The following is a 22,046-nucleotide window of genomic DNA, read 5'->3' as shown; positions in this document are numbered from 1 at the left end:
CCGTGCGGCGGGCTCGCGCGATGCGAAACAAGTTCCAGGAGACCAAGCATCGAGGTTATTTCAACGAAAGAGACCCCCCGAATTTTTTCCTTGCCACGGCGTCCATCTTGGCCTTCACCTCCCGAAAGGCAGCCCACCAAGCACACCCCACGCGCTCCGAAGTGACTTTATTCCCGACCTCAGGAACATCGTCCGCCGCATGTTCCCAAACCGCAAAGTGTCGTCTGAGTAGCACTCGCCACCATTTCACGACAGCCACAGCCTTTTCGACTCCCGTGTCGCTCGACCTTGAGCTATCCACGCATTGGACCAAAAACTTCGCAAAGTAGTCCACGTCTTTCTGATTAGGAGGGAATTCCTTGAATCCGTCCACCCATGTCTCAATCACTCGCTGGACGTCGTCGGTTTCAGTGAAGTAGAGCTTCTCTCCCTTGACCTTGCCCTGTTGCTTCAGAAACGGAGGCTGCAGGTACTTTGCCTGCGGCGGGGGCGCCCGGTACGGCACGAACGACGACGACACTTTGCTGCTAGGTTTCAGCACCTTCCGTTCTCCAACATAGACAGACGCCCCAGGCCTCTCGCCCCCACGCGCCGCCGCAAGCTGTTCCTTCTGCACATCCACAGGCAGCATCGCAAACACACCCGGATCGATATTCAACTTCCGTAACTCCCATTCCGACACGTGTATCGCAGACGACCCGCTCCGTTTCGCGAATAGCGTGTTCTTCTTGGGCGAGATACTAGGTCTGCTCCGCGGCGCTAGCTGTTGCGTAATCCGCTTCACGTTCGCGCCCTTCACCGTAATCTTGAACTTGGGATCCACCGCGACAGAAGGCGAGCGACTACGGGATACACGGTCTGTTTGCAACCCAGGTGTTATAGACCTACGATGATACTCTGTCTCCAGCTCCTTGCGCACATCGTCAGGCAGGGCCTGAAATACCGACATGTCAACCTGAGAAAATGAGGGAAGGTCCAGTACCGCCTGTGCCACAGGTCGATCAGGAGATGGAGCTAGCTGAATCGCATCTAGCTCCTGTGAAGGTGGCTCGACGACGATCCCGGGTTCCCGACGACGATCTTGAACAGGCACGGGATCGATCGGTGCATCTTTGGTATCTGGAACTGACTTGGGTTTAAATGGCAAGACGGCTTGTCCGGACTCAGTAGCGGACACTTCAGAATTCTTTTCCAGTTTCTGGATTTGTATGCTGATACCGCGCAGTTCTTTGGGGTCAAAATGAAAGCTCTTTAAGAGCCTCCAGGCATGTTCACCAATGACTTTCCTATCACTGGTGGCGCGACTACCAGGAGCAATTAGGGGTGTTTGTTTGTTAAATGTATCGCAGATACCATGGCCAAGGAACTGTAGTTCTGCGTCATTAGAAAATTATGAACAGAAAAATCTTATACGCTTACCTTCGGTGCCTCAACAGGGGCATCAGCAGCCCGCTTCATAATTTTCAACGTCAACGATCGTCCAATCATACCGATATTATTGAGCCGTCGTGCGACTTCTTCAGCCATTTGAGATATGAACGCTTCGGCTTGTTCGTTGTTCTCGAACCGTATTCCATACTGGACAAAAGTTTGACAAGGCTACGAAGAGGGAGGTCATTAACTTACGTTGATATCGCAAGACACCGATTTGCGCGGCTTATCCGACTCGAGCTTGCGCTCGTCGACACCTCGAAGAGCCTTATATAGGGTCTCGCCCATCCCTTTTCCAAGTGCCTCACATAGAGTTGCTTTGCTCTTCTTCACTAATTCCCCAAGCTTTGTAGCTCCCAGCTTCTCTAGGGCTTTCTGGCGCGCCGCGTACCCAAACCCGTGCAGATCGTCGATATCTAATGGCGCCAGCAATTCTGGAACATCATCCGGAATGATATGAAAAGACCCGGCTGGCTTAGCCTTGCGGCTCGCAAGGCGAGCGAGCATAATGTTATACGAGATCCCTACGCTTACTGCGGCAGCTATGAGTACAACAGGCAATTCAGGTGTCGAAACATACCTTCGCATCCAGTCACTTTCTTCACCTGCGCCCGAATGGCTTCGGCAAATTCTTTGGCAGGATCTACGGGAGACGAACTGGGATCTTGACTGCGGCTGATCTCTCTGCGAATGCGCGCGACACTGCTGGTGACGTCTATGAGTGCTTCATCTACTGAAACAGCTTGTAGATCATCGGCATGCGCCATCAGAACCGTGTAGCATTGTAAAGACAATTTCTTATATCTACAGGACAGTTGAGGGTCTATTCTGCTGGACCATTACTCCAGGCTCACCTCTGAAACTCATAAGGAATGGTCAGTACAGTGGGACAGAGTCTACGCGCTTGCTGCAAACTAACCCCATAAACGAATCAATAAGTGATAAACGGAAATATTTCAATGATTCTCATACCTCATACCGCTCTTGATTCCGAACTTTCTCGCCTCATAGCTTGCACTAGCAATCTCGCTTGTGCTCGCTCCTCCACCTTGATTTCCTTGCGAATGACATACCACGACAGGCTTTCCACGCAAATGGGGACGGTCGAGCAAACCAGCCGATACGAAGAAACTATCAAAATCACAGTGCATGATCACTGATTGCTCAGCGGCGGCAGCGCGCTCTTTTCCCTTCACCTTATTTGACGGTCCTGCTACCAAGTGTGCACCTCTCATGCTGACATCCTCCTCACGAGGGTCATCACGTCCTAACCCACCGATGTTCTGCTGCATAATCTTACCCACAGCGGTCTCTGTGCCATCCGGAAGATGATTCCATGAGGACACAGTTCCGTTCTCGATGTGCTCCTGCGCCTCGGCAACGAGATTCTTTAGCTCTGCCTTCCACGTGGAGAGGTGGTGTAAGCGCGAGTTCTTGTAATACCCTTCAATAAAATCTGGCGCGGCAGACGTATGCGCTGCGCGCCAAGCTGGATTTGCCATTGCTCGCTCTGCGATGGGGTTGGATGTGTGTGCCGCATATCCAACAACTCGTGAAGCGTGTTCAGGCGTTGTAGGATCCGTTGTGAAAAGAGGCTTTGATATATGAGGCTGCCTTTCCTTCGTCGGCGTTTGGGGTGGTGTAATCGACGGCGACCGCCCGTAAAGTGGCACTGTAGGGGGACCTTCCACGGAATCATCATCATCTTGAACATTACTTGGTGCACGTTGTGTGGCGACAGGGGGCGCCTTCGCTTCTGAAGGTCTCACTCGGGCTTGGGAGACAAATTTATCAAACAAGGACTGTTGTCCTATTCTTTTGCCTTGCGACTGTTCAGTTCGTTCACCTGGTCTGAAGATGAAATCTTGCCATGGAAGCAAATGGCCGGCCCGGGCACTTTCTACCAGCCACTCTGGGCGAACTACCTTCATGTGTTTGAACTCACGTATCTTTGCAGGTGTCAGCGAACATGTCAAAATATGGGTACTGCACACCCATCAGCACCGTTCCGAGCAATAGTAGAGAACAGACTCACACCAGACTCTTTTTGTCTAAATATGCGTGGTATATTCCCCCATGCTGTATAATGAGCTCGCGCAATTCCTGCACCGATGGTTCTGTCCAGCCGTTGATCTAATTCCGCCCGACACACATCAGTCAGAGGAACAACATTCGGAAGCTCTCTACGCATACATATACTTGCAAACCACGAAAAATTGTGGCCGTCGGAGAGGAGTCGTTGTCTTCATCGATCATTTCGGTATTCTGAATTTGCAGTTTGGCACGTTTTCGTGCCATGTATTCACCAAAATCCCCAAAACGTGAGGCTCCATAAGTATGCGAGGACAGATACGAAGTACTATCCGCTGAGGCAGCCACAGAGTCGATAATCTGGTGAAATGTTGAGCCTTCAAGGTCCTCCGCAGGAGACCGCGGTCGCTTCAACGACGGTTGCGCTGGGGGAGGCATCTCAAACTCGTCCACGTCTATAGGACTGATAGACCGTGTTTGCTGCACTGGAACAGAAGGATCAAGATCTCCGTCAAGAACAGCATCGTGCAAGGCTTGCAAGAAGTTGGGGTCGTCGTCGAAATAATCAGAAGATGTATCGCCAGGAGTCGGCATTGTTGCGGATTGTGGGTATCGAGCTCGATGCAATAAGTCATACGGTCAAAATGAATTGTCTCTAGCAATGCGGACAGTAGACCAACCCGGTGGAACGTGAAGGCGAGGAGTTAACCTGGACTGACACCATGAAATTCCAACAATATTGCATCGGGCGCTTATGTCAGAGACGCGTCGCGCTGAGGACGCGCAAGCTCGCGCACTTGACCTTAACTATTCTCGCATTTACCATGAGCACATCACAACCGTCGACATCTGCGGGAATGGACCAACGCAGAAAAGATGCCCTCAAAGGCTATAGAGATGTGAGTGTCATACTTGTTTGGTAGAATGTGTTCGTTAACTCATTGGACTAGAAAATGCGGCACCATGAGTCGAGTAGTGAGAGCTTAAAGAACCGTCAGTCGAGTTGTTATCCTAGTGGTCTCTGTCTCATGCTTTTCCTATAGTCAGATTCGCTCTCAAGGACTTGGAGAAAGAGTATGCGAAGACGGAGGATGATATCAAAGCTGTCCAGTCAGTTGGGCAGATTATTGGAGAGGTCATGAAGCAACTAGACGATGAACGATGTAAGTACATGAAGTCTTCCTTGAGATAATGCTACTCATCGAGAATAGTCATCGTGAAGGCATCTTCTGGGCCCCGCTACGTCGTATCCTACAGACCAACACTTCCAGCAGCGAAACTCAAGTCCGGGACGCGTGTCAGTCTCGATATGACCACATTGACTATCATGCGTATTCTTCCGCGGGAGGTTGATCCTCTTGTCTACAAGATGAGCTTAGAAGACCCTGGAAATGCGTCCTTTGCAGGTATTGGTGGCCTCGGAGACCAAGTGCGAGAGCTTCGAGAGGTACGAACATGGGCCGGTGGCCGATTTCTCCACTCACCTCGTTGTCCAGGTCATCGAACTGCCTTTGCTTAACCCTGAACTATTCACACGCGTTGGCATCAAGCCACCAAAAGGTGTTCTTTTGTATGGGCCTCCCGGGACGGGCAAGACACTTCTTGCCCGTGCAGTGGCGGCAACATTACAGACCAACTTCCTTAAGGTTGTCTCGTCAGCAATAGTCGACAAGTACATCGGCGAGTCGGCGAGAGTTGTACGTGAGATGTTTGGCTACGCAAAGGAGCACGAACCCTGTGTCATCTTCATGGATGAAATCGATGCCATTGGTGGGCGACGGTTCTCAGAGGGTACGAGTGCGGATCGGGAGATTCAAAGGACGCTCATGGAGGTATGTCGTTTCTTTTATATGTTTCTTGTGACTGGCTCCTGCATCTCACTATGACATGTTAGCTGTTGAATCAAATGGACGGGTTTGATTCCCTTGGACGGACGAAGCTCATAATGGCGACAAATCGACCAGACACACTCGACCCTGCGCTGATGCGACCTGGGCGATTGGACCGCAAAATTGAAATCCCTCTGCCGAATGAACAAGCACGATTAGAAATTCTGAAGATCCATGCCGGGCCTGTGAATAAAGACAAAGAGATTGATTACGAGTCCATTGTGAAGGTGTGCACACTGCTTCTCTTCATTTAGTACCATGTCTCTGACAACTGAAACCATGTAGCTCTCTGACGGGTTTAATGGTGCTGACTTGCGAAATGTCATCACTGAGGCTGGCATGTTCGCGATTCGAGACGACAGGTGCGAGATCCGTTAACATTGCAGTTGCTGATGGGCTCATGCACTCTCCTTTTGTAGGGAATACGTCAACCAAGAGGATTTGACGAAGGCCGCACGGAAAGTTTCCGAAGCGAAGAAGCATGAGAGTACGATCTTCTATAGTTCGCTGCGGTTCGTAGCTGACGTGTTTCTACAGGCAAACTGGAGTACACGGCATGATTTTTTGTTATTGTATCTTACTTTACGGCATCTCGGACTAGAATCCATGCAATGTGTTCGCTGGTGTTTTGACTGGTACCCATTTGTATCACTCAATCTCGGAAGCGGCAGTGATTCTGAATCGAGTGATGAACGCTTGATGAACGCTGAGTGACGATGTTCGCCGGGTGGCTGCGCCCACGACGACGAGCGCCGGATAGTTAAAACTGCGACATGATGAGGCCTCACCGCCGTCCTCTGATCCGTGCTAAGTCGCTCCTGCTCACCACACCCGGCTTGTTTCTTGCACCCACAGCATAGCGGTGTTTCCGACTTTCGTTCTCGCATTACCTCAGCCAAGCGGACCATAACTATTCGACTTTCTCGGTACCTTGTCGGTGACAGCTACCATGCCAGACGGCTACGACTACCTTTTCAAGCTGCTTCTAATTGGTGACTCTGGTGTTGGCAAGGTCAGTCAGCTCCTGTAGACCAGGCTGCCGCCGCTAAGCTAGCGCCATTCGGACAGTCATGTTTGCTGCTACGTTTCGCCGAGGATGCTTTTACAGACAGCTACCTCAGTACTATCGGAGTCGACTTCAAGATCCGCACAATTGAGCTGGAGGGAAAGATGGTGAAGCTGCAAATCGTGAGTGTCCCTGAGTAGCGTCGGTCGCGGCGGGAGGTGCCGCAGTGAAATGAATTAATGCTCATGACTACTTAATGCCATCTGGGTAGTGGGACACAGCAGGTGGGCTGAGTTCTGCTTGAGACGAATGTATCTATATTCACATTATGTTGACAGGCCAGGAACGATTCCGCACAATCGCTGCTGCATACTACCGCGGAGCACACGGTATTGTCGTCGTTTACGACGTGACGGACGCCGGTGTGTGGTACACGTCGTCTCATGCGTTCTTTCTGTCTAACTGCTCGGCTGTAGAGTCATTCGACAATGTCAAGGGGTGGCTACAAGAGATTGAGCGTTACGCATCAGAGAATGTGAAGAAGCTCCTCATCGGGAATAAATCCGACTTGGTTGAACGGAAGGTGGTTGCCTACGGGTCAGCGAAGGTAAGTCATCGTTGTGGCTTCTGCTGCAACGGGCTGTAATTTTCTACTAGGAATTTGCGGACGAGCTTGCAATCCCTTTCATCGAGACTTCCGCGAAGACCTCGAGCAACGTCGAAGAGGCATTCTTGACAATGTCCAAGCAGATCAAGGAGAGGTGCGCGAACTCGATTGGACATTTGGCAAGGAGTGGCACTGACTGTACATTCAAGCGTCGACATCGCGCCGGAGCCAGCAGCAAATGCTTCCAAGGCAGGGACTGTTACACCAGGTCGTGGTCTCGAGGAACAAAAGGAAGCGGGGGGTTGTGCGTGCTGAGCGGGTTCTCGGAGGCACTTTTACATGGCACTTTTACTTCCGAACACTTTTATTCGCAGCAGAGCCTATTGGACGTCCACGTATCCGTGTGCATCCTAGTGGTATATAACGCTGCTGTTGTGGATCACTGTATAATATGCTATGATATATTCCATTGCTAGCAGACGATGTCAAGGTAGGGATACAGAGTGATTACACGATGATACAGGTATGGTAGGTGTGTTATGTGGCGGGGAAACGAAAGTCGTGAAAGTGAAAGCTCGTGGACTAGCCATGATGTAGATCTATACAAAACTATCCATGCAATACAAGGTCCAATCAAATAACCTGAGGGGAATCATAAATGTCATCGGCGGAACGGGTTTGTTGAGCCTGTAGACGTGGGCTTGAGCCAGTACGATCCCCGCGGCATGTCCTGTGCCTGGGTGACAGACCAAGCGTACTCCTGCGCCGGTGTCCTGGCGCTAGCGCGTTCACGCTCGCGAGCGTCGTGCGAACCGAGCGTCGTGTCCGAGAAACGCGACGGCAACAAATCTCGCGGATTCCTCGTCGGCTGGCGCGGCTCCGGCGCGCGTCGCGGCACACCCGTAATCGGTGTGTACAGCGAGCCCTGTGAAAGTGACACCGCCGAGTGCCGGTCGCCGTGCTGCTTAGCCTGTCCGTGTGAGTCGGTGTAGTAGTCATACAGCGATGGGAGCGGCGAGGGCTCATGACGCGAGCCATACTCGTACTCGTCCCGCTTCTCCAACGCGCGGTCGTGGCGTGCCTCCTCTGCCGCGCGTAGCTTGTCCAACTTGACCTCCTCCATATCCTCAGGCGGAGTCCACCGCTGGCGCGGTGCACGCCCAAAGAGACGTTCTCCGAAGCGCGCGATGCGCCAACGCCAGCTGCGTGACGGATTGAGACGTTTGGCCGTAGCGAACGCGGCAGTGGCCTGAGCGCGCTTTCGGCGCATGCGATTCCTCCATGTTACGACAATGACTAGAAAAATGAATGCACAACCGAGCGCCATGAGCATGATCTCCCACCATGCCAGATGCGAGCTGCTAGTGGTGCTCGTCGCGGGGCTGTTGATGCCGGTGATCGTTGGGATAGCGGCGCTTCCGGATGTTGTCGTTTGAACCAGATCAGACAGGCAAATCCCAAGTCCTGGCACGACACTGCTAGAGTTGCCACAATTAGCTGCAACGCATGTCCCACCGCGGAGGATTTGGGTAGAGCTCGAGCAAGCAAGGCAGTTACTGGGACCTGACCCTGAACAGCTGGAGCAACTTGAATCGCAGGATTGACAGGTAGAAGATGTAGAGTCGAAGAACTGGTCCTGAGCGCATGTGGATAGGCATCGTCCATTCGTAAGGACCGGGAGATCGGAGTTGCAGCTGGAGCATTGATTGAACGAGCCGCCAGAACAGGTGGCACAATCGGGGTGACATGCTAAGCATGAACCAGATGAGGTGAACGTGTTCGATGGGCATGACGAAACACATGTTCCGTTTGACGCGAGCTCATTATTTGCACACGAGAGACAGAAGTCTGCAGCGCCTGCGCAGGTGCCACAGGACGTGTCACAAGCTGCGAACAATGTTATCGTGTGCCAAGACAGAGAGCTACGATGAGTGCTTACCAGTGCAGGTCAGGTTGTCTTGTGGGCTCAGAAACGTTCCCGAAGGACAGCTCTCGATACACTGGCCGTCCGAAAGCACGTAGCCGGGAAGACAGTCAGTGCACTGGGCCTGGTTGATCGTAGACGCAACGCTGAAGTTCGGAATCCCGCATGCAGTACACTTTGCAGGACAGCCTGCAAATTATGAGTAAATATGCGCTGCATGTCTCATTAAGTCACTTACTGTCACATTCATGCTTGTTATTGTTGGCAACCAACTTGGAGTTCTCACACACACCCTCGCTGTTTGTGGAGACACAGCTACCGTTAAGACTGTACGTGCCTGAGGCACAAATAATGCAATCATTAGACGTTGCGCCATTGCAAGTCTGGCATAGAGGTGAGCATGCAGCGCATGCTGTACCGTTGCTGAAACTTCCATCAGGACAGACCGTACCACTGGACGTTGTTGACGCGATGGCGACACAGCTCGTGGCATCGTTGGCATTCTGTGTGAAGCCAGACTTACAGGTGATGCAGTCACCAGTTCCATTAGCACACTCCACACAACCTAGCTCGCAAACTTCATATGTCTATTAATTATCATGCACGCGGCAAAGTATAATGGACCACGTACTCTCGCAGTTGCCGCTTGAATCCAAGAAATACCCCGGTGCGCAGGTCGCACACGCCGTACCGTTGGAAGCAGCAGTCCAACCGGCATTGCACGAGCATTCACCGTTGCTCCCACAGACACCGTTGACACAATTGCAGCTAGATGGAGGATCGTTGACCTTCAGAGCTAGACATTGTCCAGTGCCCTGAATGCCATCGTCGCACTGTTCACAATCTGCGGGACAGGCCTGGCATGTAGGTCCGAAGAAGTTTGACGCGCAGGATTCGCAGGAAGAGCCGGTGAATCCGGTTGGGCAGACACATGTCCCTGATGCAGAGCACACGCCCGCAGCCGCACAAGGGGTAGAGCACGAAGACGACTGCATATCAACCAGTGTAAGGGGATTGCCCACCGTGCTTGCAGGCAACTGCGAGACGTCGGAAACCGAGTCCCAGAAAATAACGCGATCGTTCGACGCTGCACCGGCGAAAGATGCCCAAGTATTTGATGCCAATGCGAAAGACCCTGCAGAAAGCTGCTTGGAACTGTTCGTCGTGGAAACATTTGTGGGGAGCGAGGTGAAAGTGGCCTGGCCCGAGAAGTTGGCACCGGGATAAGAAGCGATGCCAGGTTGGAGAGCCAGATCAAACGGAAGAGATACAGTTGAATTCACCAAGAACCCCGGAGATGCAGAGAGCGACGCGCTTGACGAAGTGAGGAGGCCATGGAGTAGTTCCGGGTTGGTGGTAGATGAATATTCTCCAGGAAGGAGGTGAAGGCTTGTGGCAGCGCCCGACGCTGATAGTGTCGCTCCAACTGGGTAGTGTAAGCAGCTGGCTAGAATCAACAAACTCGACACTCACGAGTGGTATTCGTGAATCCCTCAAGGCATTGACCCGCAACGCAGACGACTGAAACAGACTGTGCGGCTGGTTCCAGGTTCAAACCCGGGTCAGTTGACGCGAATCCAAGTAGCATATCTACACTCACCGACAGTTACGCTAGAAAGAAAAGGAATGAAAAGAAGGCTCGCGAGCATCTCAGGCTCACAGGAAATGGGGTAGAGGTCGTGAAGTAGGAGGAGAGGGAAAAGACGAGGGAGAAAAACGAAGACAGAGGCTTGAAAAGGCCATGCGGAGTGCTTTTATTGCCATGGTTGCCGAAGTTGTTGTCCTCGGGTACGCGGATTGTCTATTGTCTCTCCCACTCATTGTTTTCTATTTGCATGCAATTAGGCGCCCATATGTTGTCGTCGGACACTTCTCCCTTGCGCTCCTCAGATGCCTTTCTCGGAAGCCTCCAACGTACTCAAATTTCACAGGATCTTGCCAACAAGAGTCGTTGCCATTAACTAGTCCTAGTTTTGAAAACATATTCAGACATTGGAATGATTTCCTTGTTTTCCACTACGCGATACAGGTCCTTTGAACAAGCCATAGTTTGTAATATACACGTAAAAGAGTCCACGAGAATGGATGAGATACAAATACACATGCATGAAATAATCTATAACGTATAGTCTGACATCAATTTACGAGGCGGAACTGAGCGCTCTCAATGCCAGAAAATTCGGATCCTGAACAGAAACATCAAGTCAGCTGAGTTCTTCACCATAGCTGGATCAAGGTTAAAAAGTTTCAGAAGGAACAATTGGCAATATTTTGATTTTCTCCACGAGAATATTCATGGTCAGAACAGGTCTGAATGGTTCTCATCAATGAGAAAAGATGGAGAGAGACTCACCATTGGCGGATGGAAGCGATATGTATAAACTCGTGGAAGGCATCCTGATTTAAGGTGGTCAGCGCTCGTGTATGATGACACATTAGAACGAAAAGGATCAGAGCAAAAAAGGCAATATGGAGTATCCGCATACTCGTAAAGATACTCGGTACAGGTCTGATAATGAATCATCATATGAAAGCAGCACTTGAAGTACTAGGGGCTGAGAATCAGATACTTACGTCGAGTCTTCAAGCGCCTATCGACATTGGCGGCAGCGCAGTTGGCACTGGCCTCCATCTCGCACGCGCAGGGGACATCTCCCCATACACCCAGTCCTGTTCTTCCTCTGCCTGGGTTGCTCCGTCTCCGTCGCAATCCTCGACATAAACACCAATACCGACACCATCCTGGGGCTCGAGCAACACCGCCAAGCCTGGTCCACTTCTCTGCTCCTCTTGCAACTGCAGTCGGCGAAGCGCTGTTATCAAATCTGCCGCTAATGGCGTCGAATTTGGCGGGTCCTCGCGTATCTGCTCCCAGCCCACTGGGGGAGAACCAGGCGGAGAGATGAGGAAGTTCTTCTCGTGCTCCGGTGGTCGTAGATACATGTTATCTTTGGCTGAATTCCCCGACGACACAATAGGAGTGGGGTCCGCGCGGTACACTCGCAGCGTCGTTGCTGGACTACAACATGGTGAGTTATACATAATTGTACTGCATTGCGCACAGTACATACCTACTTGGCGTTGCTCCAATAAACAGAAAGTCGCAGTCTACCTTTGCATGCTCGGCATCATCCTCCGAGTAGTACACTAGAAGGATCCTAGCAAATGATTTGAGAGGAGCCCACGCATATACAGGACCATAGGACGCGAAATGATTGTGTAGCGTGTCGAGCACAACCTGCTCGAAAAATGACGCAGGTAACTGCGTAATTACCAAGGTGTTCGTGCGGTGCGGCGTGGATGGACCTGAGTTGCTTGTCAATGAGGGCGATGAAGGAATCGATGCTGAAGGTGAATCCATGATGAGCTATAGTGATTTGCTCGACAAAGCGAGAGAGATGCAGGTCTCAGAAGAGTGCCCGCTGTACTTATGCAAAAATACGCAATTACATAAGCCATCAAATATGCCGAGCTCGCCTCACGGGCTTGGCTTTGCACGGGCCCACAGGCCGGACATAGCAATTTGTTCTGTCCAGTGTCAACCACGATGCTACCGCGCTTCCGGTGCAGACCATCGCATCTGGCTACGCCATGACCTTCTCAATTGCACAGGCTGATTCAGCTTGGAAACCCATGTTTCATTCAGTCTTCGCCACTACCAAGTGCAATATATTTCCTAAATTGATTTATGGCTGTCATCTGAAGGGAAAGTCGATTGCAGTGCTTTATCATGGTTGAGAATACAAATGTCCTATGGCGTTACAACTTTTGCTCCAAGTCTCGTACAATTTTTCTATGCGATCCGAAATTCCTGACTGCGCACTACGCCACAAGCACCGCTTGCATTTCTCACAGGACCCTGTGTTTCTAATGTTTGGATCTTGGCGATACCGACCGTTATTTACATGCCTTGGGATTTTCCCCCCTAGCACTATTGGTAATGCATGCTTCCTAGAGTCGAGCTTTACTCAACGTCAACACACGCGCGAACAGGTAAACGGACATATCAGGGAGGGTCTAGATGCACTGCTTCAGGCCCGCAGCCTTTCCTCCACGGCAGCGTTCTTCTTTTTGAGCGCAGCGACCTTCTCATCCTTTGTGGCGTCGTGAGACACTGTGACTTGATTGAATCTGGAGGGCATTTACATGAGGGCTTAGAACGACGCCGAGGGGTCACACTCACGGATTCTCTGGCGATTTCTGGAACTGTTTGAACAATAGCTCCTACGGATAGTGTAAAGCACCGCCTCGGAATATCATGATAGAAGACCTTACTTGATACTGTTGTAGTCGCAGCCCCGGGTGCTAAGACCAGATGCATTTTAACAGGCCATGCAGACAGGACAGGCCATGGCACACATACCTTGGCTCTGAGATTTGGCAATTCGCGTTCTTTGTATGCCTCAAATGCGGCCTTGAAACGTCTCTGAACAACATGTTCCGATACATCAGTAAATGTAATCAATCGGCCAAAAGTTCAAACGTTCATACTTCTGGATGCCTCTCGAGTCCAGCTGCCTGCTGTCCAACACTCGCCTTGTCCATCTTAGCTGTCACTACCTCGAGAAGATCCAGAGCATTGTCGATACCAGTCGCGGCGAACACCTCAGGCTCCTCTGGTTTTTCGTCCTTGACCTTCTCGTCCGCCGAGACTGCACTGAGGCCTCCCCCGGCAGCAATTGCTCCAGGACCAGCAGGTTTAGCATTCTTCGGCGCAGCCTTCTTGGAGGTGCCTGCCTTGGGGGCAGCCTTAACCTTTGGCGGTGCTGACGCTTCCTCCTCCGCCAGGAGTCGCGCGTTCTCCGCCTTTCGAGCCAGTTCCGCTCGCCGTTTCTCCTCTTTATCCGCCTTGGATTTACTGGCCTTTTCATTGTCCTGCCACTTCTCCGCCTCTTTTCGCTCCTACTTCACTGGTTAGACTAATCAATTTGAAAACGTTGGGTTTGACATACTTTCTCTGCCTCAGCGGCTGCGTTCTTCTTAGCCTCGTTTTCTGCCTTTTTTGCCCGCCCGCTCTCCTTCTTTGCGTTGCCTCCCTTTGGTGCCATCGTTGAGGCTAGGAGACTTTATGTTCGACGATGTTAGCTTAGGAAACGCGTGATGCTCAAAGGGAATGGTATATTTATGATCTAGGCTGCAGAGGTGGAAAGCAAGCCTGATCGGTGCGAGATAATCTAATCTTCCTGCAAGCTGTTTGCTGCTGCCAGCGGCTAGTAATCCAAGAGCGACCTCACAATTTGTGCCTCTGTGTGACTATGCATCATACTAGTCCCTGGGGCAAAACTAAACGCATCGGTCGAACAACCCCCTGAATGGAATAATACTTATAATGCCCTGAGTCGCGGGCGTGCTTGTTCCTGCATCTTGTCGACGAGTCTTGCAGAAACGAAAATCGTCGCCAAATCAGTTCGCTATCTCATCAGATTAGTTGAAGCGCTACTATGGGCGTGCACAATCCTCACACTTTCAAAGTTCACTGGCAGACCATTGCTCCGCAATTTTAGTCGCTCGCGAGCTCGACAGTTGTTCCTTTCTTCACGCTTTGTCCCGCCGAAATGTCTGACAACGTCGGAAAATGGGCAGTGGGAACGCATTGTACGTTGGTGACTACGTCTTCATAACTTTGCACTGTATTCTGATGTGTCGCAGACGGCCCTGTGCTTACCCAGTCGGACTTGTATCTCTTGGAGAATGTTGACCTCGAGCTCCACCCCGTCCTTGCTAGCACAGATGGTTCATTCCAACTCATCTTCAACATCGCAACAGGTCAGTGACCAAGCCACTCCGCGCCCTGCCACGAACCCAACCATCCCGGTACGAATTCATAGGGCAAACATCCGGTTACAATGCCGACAATCGCGACCACGACCTCCCGTTCACGGCCAAGGACGAGCCTGCCACTCTTCCACGAGTCGATCAACTTATTATCATCACAGACATGAGTCCATGGTGTACCGTCGTCAAGAATCCCGCGGGTGTTACTCTAAATGACATATGCTCGACTTTGTGGAGAGAGTACGTGTCACTGAATACAATCTCGCATGGAACTCACTTGGATTGCCTTCATAGATATACAGATAACACTGTGACCGACAAGGAGCTCGAGGTACTCCAGCCCCGTATTCAAGACCAGATCAAGCGTTTTGCGGCAGGAACTGCTAGCTCGGCGTGGCAACAATATTATTCCCCTTCACCCAATACCGCATCTCGAGTGAAAAGATGCGGTGCGTTGAGTCGACCTGCATCCTCGTTTCGTGCTGACCTATATTTAGACTGGCTACGTGATCGACAATTCTTCGAGAAATTGTCGAGGAGAGATAATTATGCAAAGCAGCGACTCGGATACTCTGCAGCCAACATCTTCGTCATGACGCTCAGCCAATATTATTGAGATGCACGATGTCCTCCCTTATTTGTGCCCTTGTCAGTCGTCTCCTCATTATGTATTGTAGGATTTCAGCATTGTATTCTTTGTAATTATCGCTTTCCTGTACCCTGCTGTAATTGCGCACTCTTCTTTTACATCGCTCATATTGAGGAACGTGGCGCGTTCATTAACGGCATTCTGTCTCCAGTTCGTCGAACAACGAAGGTGAAACCAGAGGTGCCAGACCTTCCTGCACCATTCTTAGTGCATATGTGTTTGACATGATATCACTTTACGTGTGAGAGCTATGCAACCCGTCTGGCTCGTTTGCACACAACTTCTCGCATAGTCAGAGTGCCAACGTATAGTCAACTGGGTATAAAAATTGACTTGAGTTCAGTAGAATCGCACCAGAACGCTACTAGACACTGGTTACTAGAGAAGATAGATCAGGGAAATTCTATCAAGAGTAGTAAAACTACATATTCATGTCATACATAACAACGAATAGTGATACAAAGCTCAGTTACGTTCAATGTTGTGGGAGGTCTTCCACGGCTGAGGAGCGTCTGTATGGAGCTGCCGGTCTGATCTTGGCCTGGCCCTTGCGGTTGCGGTAAAAGACGATGTCACCTGCAAGTGGATTAATTACGCAGATCCTCGCTGTTCATGCGGCATGGCATACCCTCATCTTCAACAAATTGGCATTCATTGTATGTATCCCAGAGTGCCTTGAACACTGGTTTGTTTGAAAGCCGGTAATGCTCCCCAATGAACTCCTTCAAGTACTTCGTGGCCTCAGGTCCATTGTCTGCAAAACAGGATTGATATGATATGGAGATCTGATGAGCTGTCAAACTCACAGAAAGGCATCATGGGGAAGAAGTGATGTATCACATGAAAATGGGCAACATCGTGGAGGAAGAAGCGGCCTTGCCATCCCAAGAAGTCACGATCGACAGTTGCCGCTGCACCGCGCTGGAAGTTCCACTGAGCATTGCGATAATGCGGAAGCTCTGTATCCGTGTGGTGAAGGTATGTAATCATGATGAACCTATCCCAATGTGTCAAGAACTTCTTGCTTCCTCAAATTCATTATGATACTCACCAGTGGCTGACAAGCAGCCAAGGTATTCCATAGAACTTGATCACGGTAAGTGCGCCCCATCTCTGGACGGACTGAGAGACAATCCAGAGCATAGCCATGATACCTGCATTGGATATGAGGACCACGTTGCGTTGTCTTTTGGTAAAGAGGATGGAATCGGCTGCAAATTGTGATGTCAAGACGCCCGCAGACCCGAAGAAAGATGCCTTACGATCGAAATGATTAGTCCATTTTGGGTATCCCTTTTGTCCCGACACGTTAAACACTGCCGGTCATATCCAGATCAAGAGAACGAAGACGCAGATGAGGTAATAGACGAACGAAGATAAGCCGGAAATGCAAATATCTGCTGGCGTAATAGCATAAATAACGTGTAGATGGGCGTGTCACCCAAGTACTCTTCATAGTCAATTGCCCCATGTCCCTCCTTGGGAATCCCAAGGTCGCTGCGAGTCTTGGGGACATAAACCTCGTCGCGCTCCATAGATGCATGGTTGCGGTGGTGGCGATGGTGAGATATTTGCCAGCTAAAATAAGGCGTCCAAAGCAGCGTGTGCGTAATCTGACAGAGGGTCTTGTCAGATGCGGGTACCAATTTTTTCCGGAGTGAAGGCATGGCTCACGAATCCGATAATGTCGCAGATACGCCTATTCGGAGAAAATGCTCCATGGCCGCACTGGCGATGTCAACTGTCAGCATTGCGAAGTGTCGGGCGTGTCCGTGTTCATGTGGCGAATTCACCTCGTGGCCGACGACCCAAACGCCCGTGAAGGTCAAGCCCTGAAACCACCAACTGGGGATGTCGTTAAACTGCTGTTTCGATACTGCAAATCTGGTGCTTTACTAAACAAGCCACGCAACCCTGCGAGCGGTCTCTGCTCCCGGATGAGTTAAAGCGCGTACGATACGTTCGCTACGGAAGGTCGGATCAATGTGGAAAGCCAAAGTCCACAAAGCCGCAGCCATGACGAGATCGCGACACAGATAGCATACCCCCTTCCAGGTCTTCCGTACATGTAGATGGGCGGGTATGGCTGCTCGGATTTCGCTCAGGGTCCTACAAGAATATCAACATGGCATGGACATACGGAGTCCACAGTGAAAACATACCATGGCATAGGCGCAAACTCCGGAAGATTACTGTCCAGATCTACGCTCACGGTTTTCGTTCGGGCAGGAATTTCCTCACAAATGACCTGCGCCATTGTTAGAGGATAGGTCAACGGTTGGCGACTGCTCGTGAAGCAGAGAAGGGATCGAGGAGTGGTCATTACACACCATCTGAATTTAAGGGCGCGCGTGGTTAGAGACTTTCGCACAGGTTTGTTCCAATCATCGCGCGCGGACCTCAGTCCCCAGAAGCTCAATGGCATGTGCCCATCAGATCTGGAAATAGTCCATCTGCATTACAACGGCGAGACAGCACCCTCGACAGCTCACAGAAGTTAGTCCCGGTCTAGAATGTCATACGGCTATGGGGTCTGGCATATGGATGAAGTAACCCAAGTGAGCTATGTATGTCACACGGAGAGACCACCATGAGAGGGCATGATGATATGAAGCCTTTAGAATCTCACATCAAGGCAAGAGAAGTTCCATCGAAGCGTCAGCCAAGGTCGTAAGGAGCACGGAGTGGTAAGGAACTTAACAGCTAAGCCTCCATGAATGACGGAACATGGGCGGTAATGATTATCATTAGTTCAACGGGGTCACGCTTTATGATCGCCTATCAGTCATCCTCTGCGTATTGTTCCCAGTCTGGCGATAAATGTGCGCCGGATCCACCCCGTCAGCGACGTATTAATGCGCACAAGCTCCAGGAGAAATATCCGCGTACGCCACATAGGGAGGGCGGCCCCTCCACAAGCTTGTAGACCAAATTTTGAAACCGCGCAAAGCAAGCACCGAAGCATCTCATCGGCCCTCATATACATAGGCGAGAACACCTGCAGGGCAAATGCATCTGCCACTGGGAGATTTCATTGACGTGGCGGTCCGTGCGCGAGAGGATAATAGGAACGAACTGATAACGCCAGGAATTCGCGGATCGGTAGAATACGACGAAGTGTCGATATGGTTCAAAGCAGTAAAATAAAATAAACTTCAAGAAGCAGATAGACATATCAAGTGTTTGATCCTACTCACCGAAGCGACCGAATGCCACGCATCATGCCTAAGCATATAGGCCTTCTGCGCTCCGTAGTCCGGAAAGTTTTGTCCAACGCTGGTGCGTACGACTCAACAGGTAGCGGTGAAATGTCCCTTGTGATTTGTAGTAGATCTCAGGTAAATCCTAAGTCAAAATCGTGGGGAGAAGGATCGGAGAACGGTGCTCGCACTGGATATCTGCTGAGTGGATCGCGATTGTCGTCTTTAAGAACACAGAAAACGAGACGACAATAAATAGCTAGCAGTAGCCTGAGATCAAATGTCGAATAGTAACAATCCCAATAATTGTCGAGCACTACTGTCGAAGTACCTATTTAATTAGATGACAGTGGGACCCGGAACACCAGCTTATAAAGATGCTGCCACTCCTCGTCTGGCTGTCGACCGCAAAACTTTCGAGCCAGAAGACAAAGCGCTATATTTTTTATATAGAGTTATTGATGTTTTTCGTGGATGAATGTTGCTCTGATGATTTTCAACATGGTGAGCCCGGGGTCTCCGCGGTGGTCAATGCTCGATAGCAGGCGCTTCGCATTACCTGATCAATAACCCGATGAACGCTGCACGCACCAGACCAACTTCTCCAGCCTCTACCCTAGACTTGAGTTCGAGTTTGGCCTTAGTGTGTCAATAGAGCTCGTTTTCGAGGAATAAAACGTCGTTGTTTAGTATGTATTCTCCTCCCTTTTTTTGACAATCCTGCAAGTCAATCTAATCGGGTTCAATCTACAAGTCATCTCCAGGACGGATCCTTCAAAGTTTTCTACATATCTACTGGAAGCTAGTATGTCCTCTCGTTCCATTGCAGTTATGATCTGATTCATTTAAGAGCCTTCGGGTTGTACTCTGCAGGAGGTTCACACAAGCATAGCGACTGATCGTATTCTTCTGGGTATTACCACAGATGCAGTACACTCCAGTTATCCCGCCTGTCCCTGGCCCTCAAGGCGGTCCGTCATCGCCCGGTCACCCTCCCGTTGTTCCCTTTTCTCCCCCCAGCCAACCCGCTTCAGCTCCTGCTTGGAGTCCTCAGCCACAATACATGTCTCCCTACGTCGGCCCCAATATGTATGGAGGGGCTCCTGGATCGTATTTCATCCCGCCCGTAGCTCTCCCTTCTCAGTCAGGTGCGAATCCACCTGTCGCCCCGGTGGGTGCTTCTGGTATTCACCCTGATTGGACAGGCTTCCCTGCTGGGAGTATGTCGGGCTCGCCTTATACGCATCCCGCTTCACCCGGCTCGCATCCACAGACTCCGTATATGGCGCCCCCCACAACTTACAACGCATTCAATCAGCAGCTCCCTCACGGGTTCGGTGGCCCTCACCAAGGCATGCCTGGCATGTGGATGCCACCGATGACGTATACGCCTTTCGCCATGCCTGGACAGATGCCTGGTGGTATGCCACCTGGTATGCCGCCTGGTATGCATCCTGGTATGCATCCTGGTATACACCCCGGAATGGCTGGTGCATGGGGTACGCCATTCCCTGCACCTGGTGCTGGAGGGCTTCCACCACAGGCAGGTCAAGCTCCTCCGCAGGTTCCCGCACAGACCGGAAATGCACCACAACCACCCCGGCCTCTCCGACCTCAGGACGCTATTGAATTCGACAAAGTAGATAGGTTCGCTGAAGGCCCTCATTGTACGTAGCAGTTCTCTCTCTGATGTACGCGCAGCTTACGTCTGTTAAAAACAGACGGACCCGTTCTCGACCCGATGCTTATCAAAAAGGTCAAAGCAAAGATGTTACTCAATCCTCTGTTAATGCCGCCTCCGGAAGAAGAAACCCGCGATTATATAAAATGGAACATGCTCTTCTCGACGGCGCAGTGTCAGCGCTCTTCTGACCCTGCGCATCGATCATGGGCGAGAGGCCGATCGGCTCCAGCAACCTGGCCCCGAGTGACTTCTCTTCGTCTCATTTCTGCGTCAATACCCTGGCCCATCGAAATCACGGCTTCAGACTCGTCGCTCGGAGTTACATGTGGCGATGTCATTGAAGGTATACAATCATATATGAACGGACGAGTCGCACAGTCCCATTACGATTTCGCGACCGAGACGCAGAAACGCATACTCTCCGAGGCCTTCTACTTTAATCGCTCGACGGCACATGGCGTCCCTGGGGGTCGCCTTCCGCAGACGCTTCTCCGTTTCGATTGGCTTGGGCAGGATACCATGTTCGGTGGCATAGTCGCGGATGATGCTTACGTGAAGGAAGTTTGCGGTGCCCTTCTGCCATGCATTTTCGTCCTGCAGTGTAGGCGGAGATACCCGATGACAGAGCAGGAGATTGAAGAGCAAGAGCGCCGAGAAGCTGAGGCAGATGCTCGTTCACAGTCAAGACGAAGAGCGAGATCTAGAGCTACGTCAAGGGCCACGTCGCGTGCGCCCTCTCGAGGTTCAAGTCGACCGCCCGAGGACGACGAAAACGATGAATAGGTTTGCCATGCCATGAATTCTACTGACGTATTGGAAAAATCATGGATCACGCATTACATTATTTCAAGCCTGCCCATTCACAACTGCTAACATCCTCCTGTTGTTGTAATTTCTCTTCACTATACCATCATTGTTTGATTTCCTGTTTCCTCATGTTCATCGGGTTCACTCACGACTGTACTGGATTTACCCTGCAATGATATCAAGATTATGTACTCATCTGGAAGCATGTTTCTCTGTCTCTACTACTAACTAAATTGTTTTAAATGCCTTGACATCGCGCAGAATTCGGTTTCAAGAATCTTATGTATACTACGCAATAACTACTAGTTGAGAGCTGTATAGCTGAACGTACCTCCTCTTCCCCTCTTACTATTACTATAAGTCAGGCGCAATGGTCCCAATATCGACGTAAACTTGAGACCGTGTCTCGTATTAATAGGCGCTCGCGACCTGATCTCCGACCACAAACGACTCGATGTCGGAAGTCTGCGACGAGTTTTGCGGCCTCTACTATGCACCAGTTCTTGTCCCCGAAGTTGTTTATTACGGGTGAAATCGATAGTGATGACCAAAGTGACGTGTTTTGGGAGGTGAGTTGCATTTCCGCAAGCTGGCATCCAATTTGCACTCATTTGGCAAATAATGTAGTCATGCAATACACGCGGTGCTTGATATTGTTGCCATCAGGCTTTGCGAGTGTTTCAACGGCGTGCAGAGCATCACTGGAACTCGGGAGGTACTCAAAGTGAGAGGTAAGCATTACCTTTAGTGAGAGAGGCACCTGTCCAATCGCGTATAACATTTTGAGCGATGAGCTTAAGTGACTAGTCATGCTGAGAATCACTAGCTGCCTGGTTTCGAATCAACCTGGGAATGTGGTCGCAGTTTGGATTTGGGCCGCACTGTAGCATGTACGCCTTCGCGGGTGGATAGATCCCTGCGACTCTCTTCACGCTGATATGGCACTGTGGCCTTTGTTGTCTCTGCTCGTCTTCAATGCCTGCTGCAGTGCCGTTCCATTTGACGGAAACACATCTTCCACGGAGATTGTTTGGGTCACAGAT

General features: G+C 50.8%; 10 protein-coding genes across 10 annotated transcripts; 4 read left to right on the top strand and 6 right to left on the bottom strand.

The window, feature by feature from the left end:
• Positions 1-55: 55 nt before the first annotated feature.
• FIBRA_06713 (uncharacterized protein) lies at positions 56-4,056 on the bottom strand (the record flags this gene model as incomplete). The annotated part of the gene is made up of 8 exons (XM_012328425.1): positions 56-1,366; positions 1,420-1,578; positions 1,627-1,964; positions 2,012-2,235; positions 2,286-2,345; positions 2,404-3,417; positions 3,467-3,564; positions 3,625-4,056. 8 exons carry the CDS (start codon positions 4,054-4,056, stop codon positions 56-58), a joined length of 3,636 nt encoding a protein of 1,211 aa, XP_012183815.1.
• Positions 4,057-4,286: 230 nt separating this feature from the next.
• Positions 4,287-5,911, top strand: FIBRA_06712 (uncharacterized protein; the record flags this gene model as incomplete). The annotated part of the gene is made up of 9 exons (XM_012328424.1): positions 4,287-4,361; positions 4,413-4,455; positions 4,506-4,625; positions 4,674-4,909; positions 4,959-5,294; positions 5,357-5,578; positions 5,637-5,713; positions 5,771-5,838; positions 5,889-5,911. 9 exons carry the CDS (start codon positions 4,287-4,289, stop codon positions 5,909-5,911), a joined length of 1,200 nt encoding a protein of 399 aa, XP_012183814.1.
• A 389-nt stretch (positions 5,912-6,300) lies between these two features.
• FIBRA_06711 (uncharacterized protein) lies at positions 6,301-7,388 on the top strand (the record flags this gene model as incomplete). Its single annotated transcript, XM_012328423.1, has 8 exons — positions 6,301-6,363; positions 6,420-6,539; positions 6,629-6,641; positions 6,696-6,779; positions 6,834-6,964; positions 7,015-7,118; positions 7,174-7,268; positions 7,339-7,388. The coding sequence occupies 8 exons, from the start codon at positions 6,301-6,303 to the stop codon at positions 7,386-7,388; spliced, it is 660 nt and encodes a 219-aa protein (XP_012183813.1).
• Positions 7,389-7,625: 237 nt separating this feature from the next.
• On the bottom strand, positions 7,626-8,754 carry FIBRA_06710 (uncharacterized protein; the record flags this gene model as incomplete). The annotated part of the gene is made up of 2 exons (XM_012328422.1): positions 7,626-8,442; positions 8,522-8,754. 2 exons carry the CDS (start codon positions 8,752-8,754, stop codon positions 7,626-7,628), a joined length of 1,050 nt encoding a protein of 349 aa, XP_012183812.1.
• A 930-nt stretch (positions 8,755-9,684) lies between these two features.
• FIBRA_06709 (uncharacterized protein) lies at positions 9,685-10,537 on the bottom strand (the record flags this gene model as incomplete). Its single annotated transcript, XM_012328421.1, has 4 exons — positions 9,685-9,825; positions 9,890-10,314; positions 10,362-10,427; positions 10,489-10,537. 4 exons carry the CDS (start codon positions 10,535-10,537, stop codon positions 9,685-9,687), a joined length of 681 nt encoding a protein of 226 aa, XP_012183811.1.
• A 934-nt stretch (positions 10,538-11,471) lies between these two features.
• FIBRA_06708 (uncharacterized protein) lies at positions 11,472-12,249 on the bottom strand (the record flags this gene model as incomplete). The annotated part of the gene is made up of 2 exons (XM_012328420.1): positions 11,472-11,907; positions 11,960-12,249. The coding sequence occupies 2 exons, from the start codon at positions 12,247-12,249 to the stop codon at positions 11,472-11,474; spliced, it is 726 nt and encodes a 241-aa protein (XP_012183810.1).
• A 670-nt stretch (positions 12,250-12,919) lies between these two features.
• FIBRA_06707 (uncharacterized protein) lies at positions 12,920-13,936 on the bottom strand (the record flags this gene model as incomplete). Its single annotated transcript, XM_012328419.1, has 6 exons — positions 12,920-13,019; positions 13,072-13,112; positions 13,164-13,193; positions 13,252-13,314; positions 13,380-13,790; positions 13,841-13,936. The coding sequence occupies 6 exons, from the start codon at positions 13,934-13,936 to the stop codon at positions 12,920-12,922; spliced, it is 741 nt and encodes a 246-aa protein (XP_012183809.1).
• Positions 13,937-14,443: 507 nt separating this feature from the next.
• On the top strand, positions 14,444-15,279 carry FIBRA_06706 (uncharacterized protein; the record flags this gene model as incomplete). Its single annotated transcript, XM_012328418.1, has 5 exons — positions 14,444-14,483; positions 14,538-14,654; positions 14,717-14,903; positions 14,958-15,112; positions 15,161-15,279. 5 exons carry the CDS (start codon positions 14,444-14,446, stop codon positions 15,277-15,279), a joined length of 618 nt encoding a protein of 205 aa, XP_012183808.1.
• A 508-nt stretch (positions 15,280-15,787) lies between these two features.
• Positions 15,788-17,330, bottom strand: FIBRA_06705 (uncharacterized protein; the record flags this gene model as incomplete). Its single annotated transcript, XM_012328417.1, has 8 exons — positions 15,788-15,888; positions 15,941-16,066; positions 16,119-16,309; positions 16,364-16,628; positions 16,685-16,925; positions 16,987-17,040; positions 17,106-17,157; positions 17,209-17,330. The coding sequence occupies 8 exons, from the start codon at positions 17,328-17,330 to the stop codon at positions 15,788-15,790; spliced, it is 1,152 nt and encodes a 383-aa protein (XP_012183807.1).
• Positions 17,331-19,437: 2,107 nt separating this feature from the next.
• Positions 19,438-20,979, top strand: FIBRA_06704 (uncharacterized protein; the record flags this gene model as incomplete). Its single annotated transcript, XM_012328416.1, has 2 exons — positions 19,438-20,179; positions 20,234-20,979. 2 exons carry the CDS (start codon positions 19,438-19,440, stop codon positions 20,977-20,979), a joined length of 1,488 nt encoding a protein of 495 aa, XP_012183806.1.
• Positions 20,980-22,046: the final 1,067 nt, after the last annotated feature.

This window comes from Fibroporia radiculosa, assembly GCF_000313525.1.
Source record: "Fibroporia radiculosa TFFH 294 genomic supercontigs, scaffold8592, whole genome shotgun sequence".
In the NCBI taxonomy this organism is placed as follows: domain Eukaryota; kingdom Fungi; phylum Basidiomycota; class Agaricomycetes; order Polyporales; family Fibroporiaceae; genus Fibroporia; species Fibroporia radiculosa.
The sequence above is the reverse complement of the archived record's forward strand: the minus strand, read 5'-3'. Positions and strand labels throughout refer to the sequence as shown.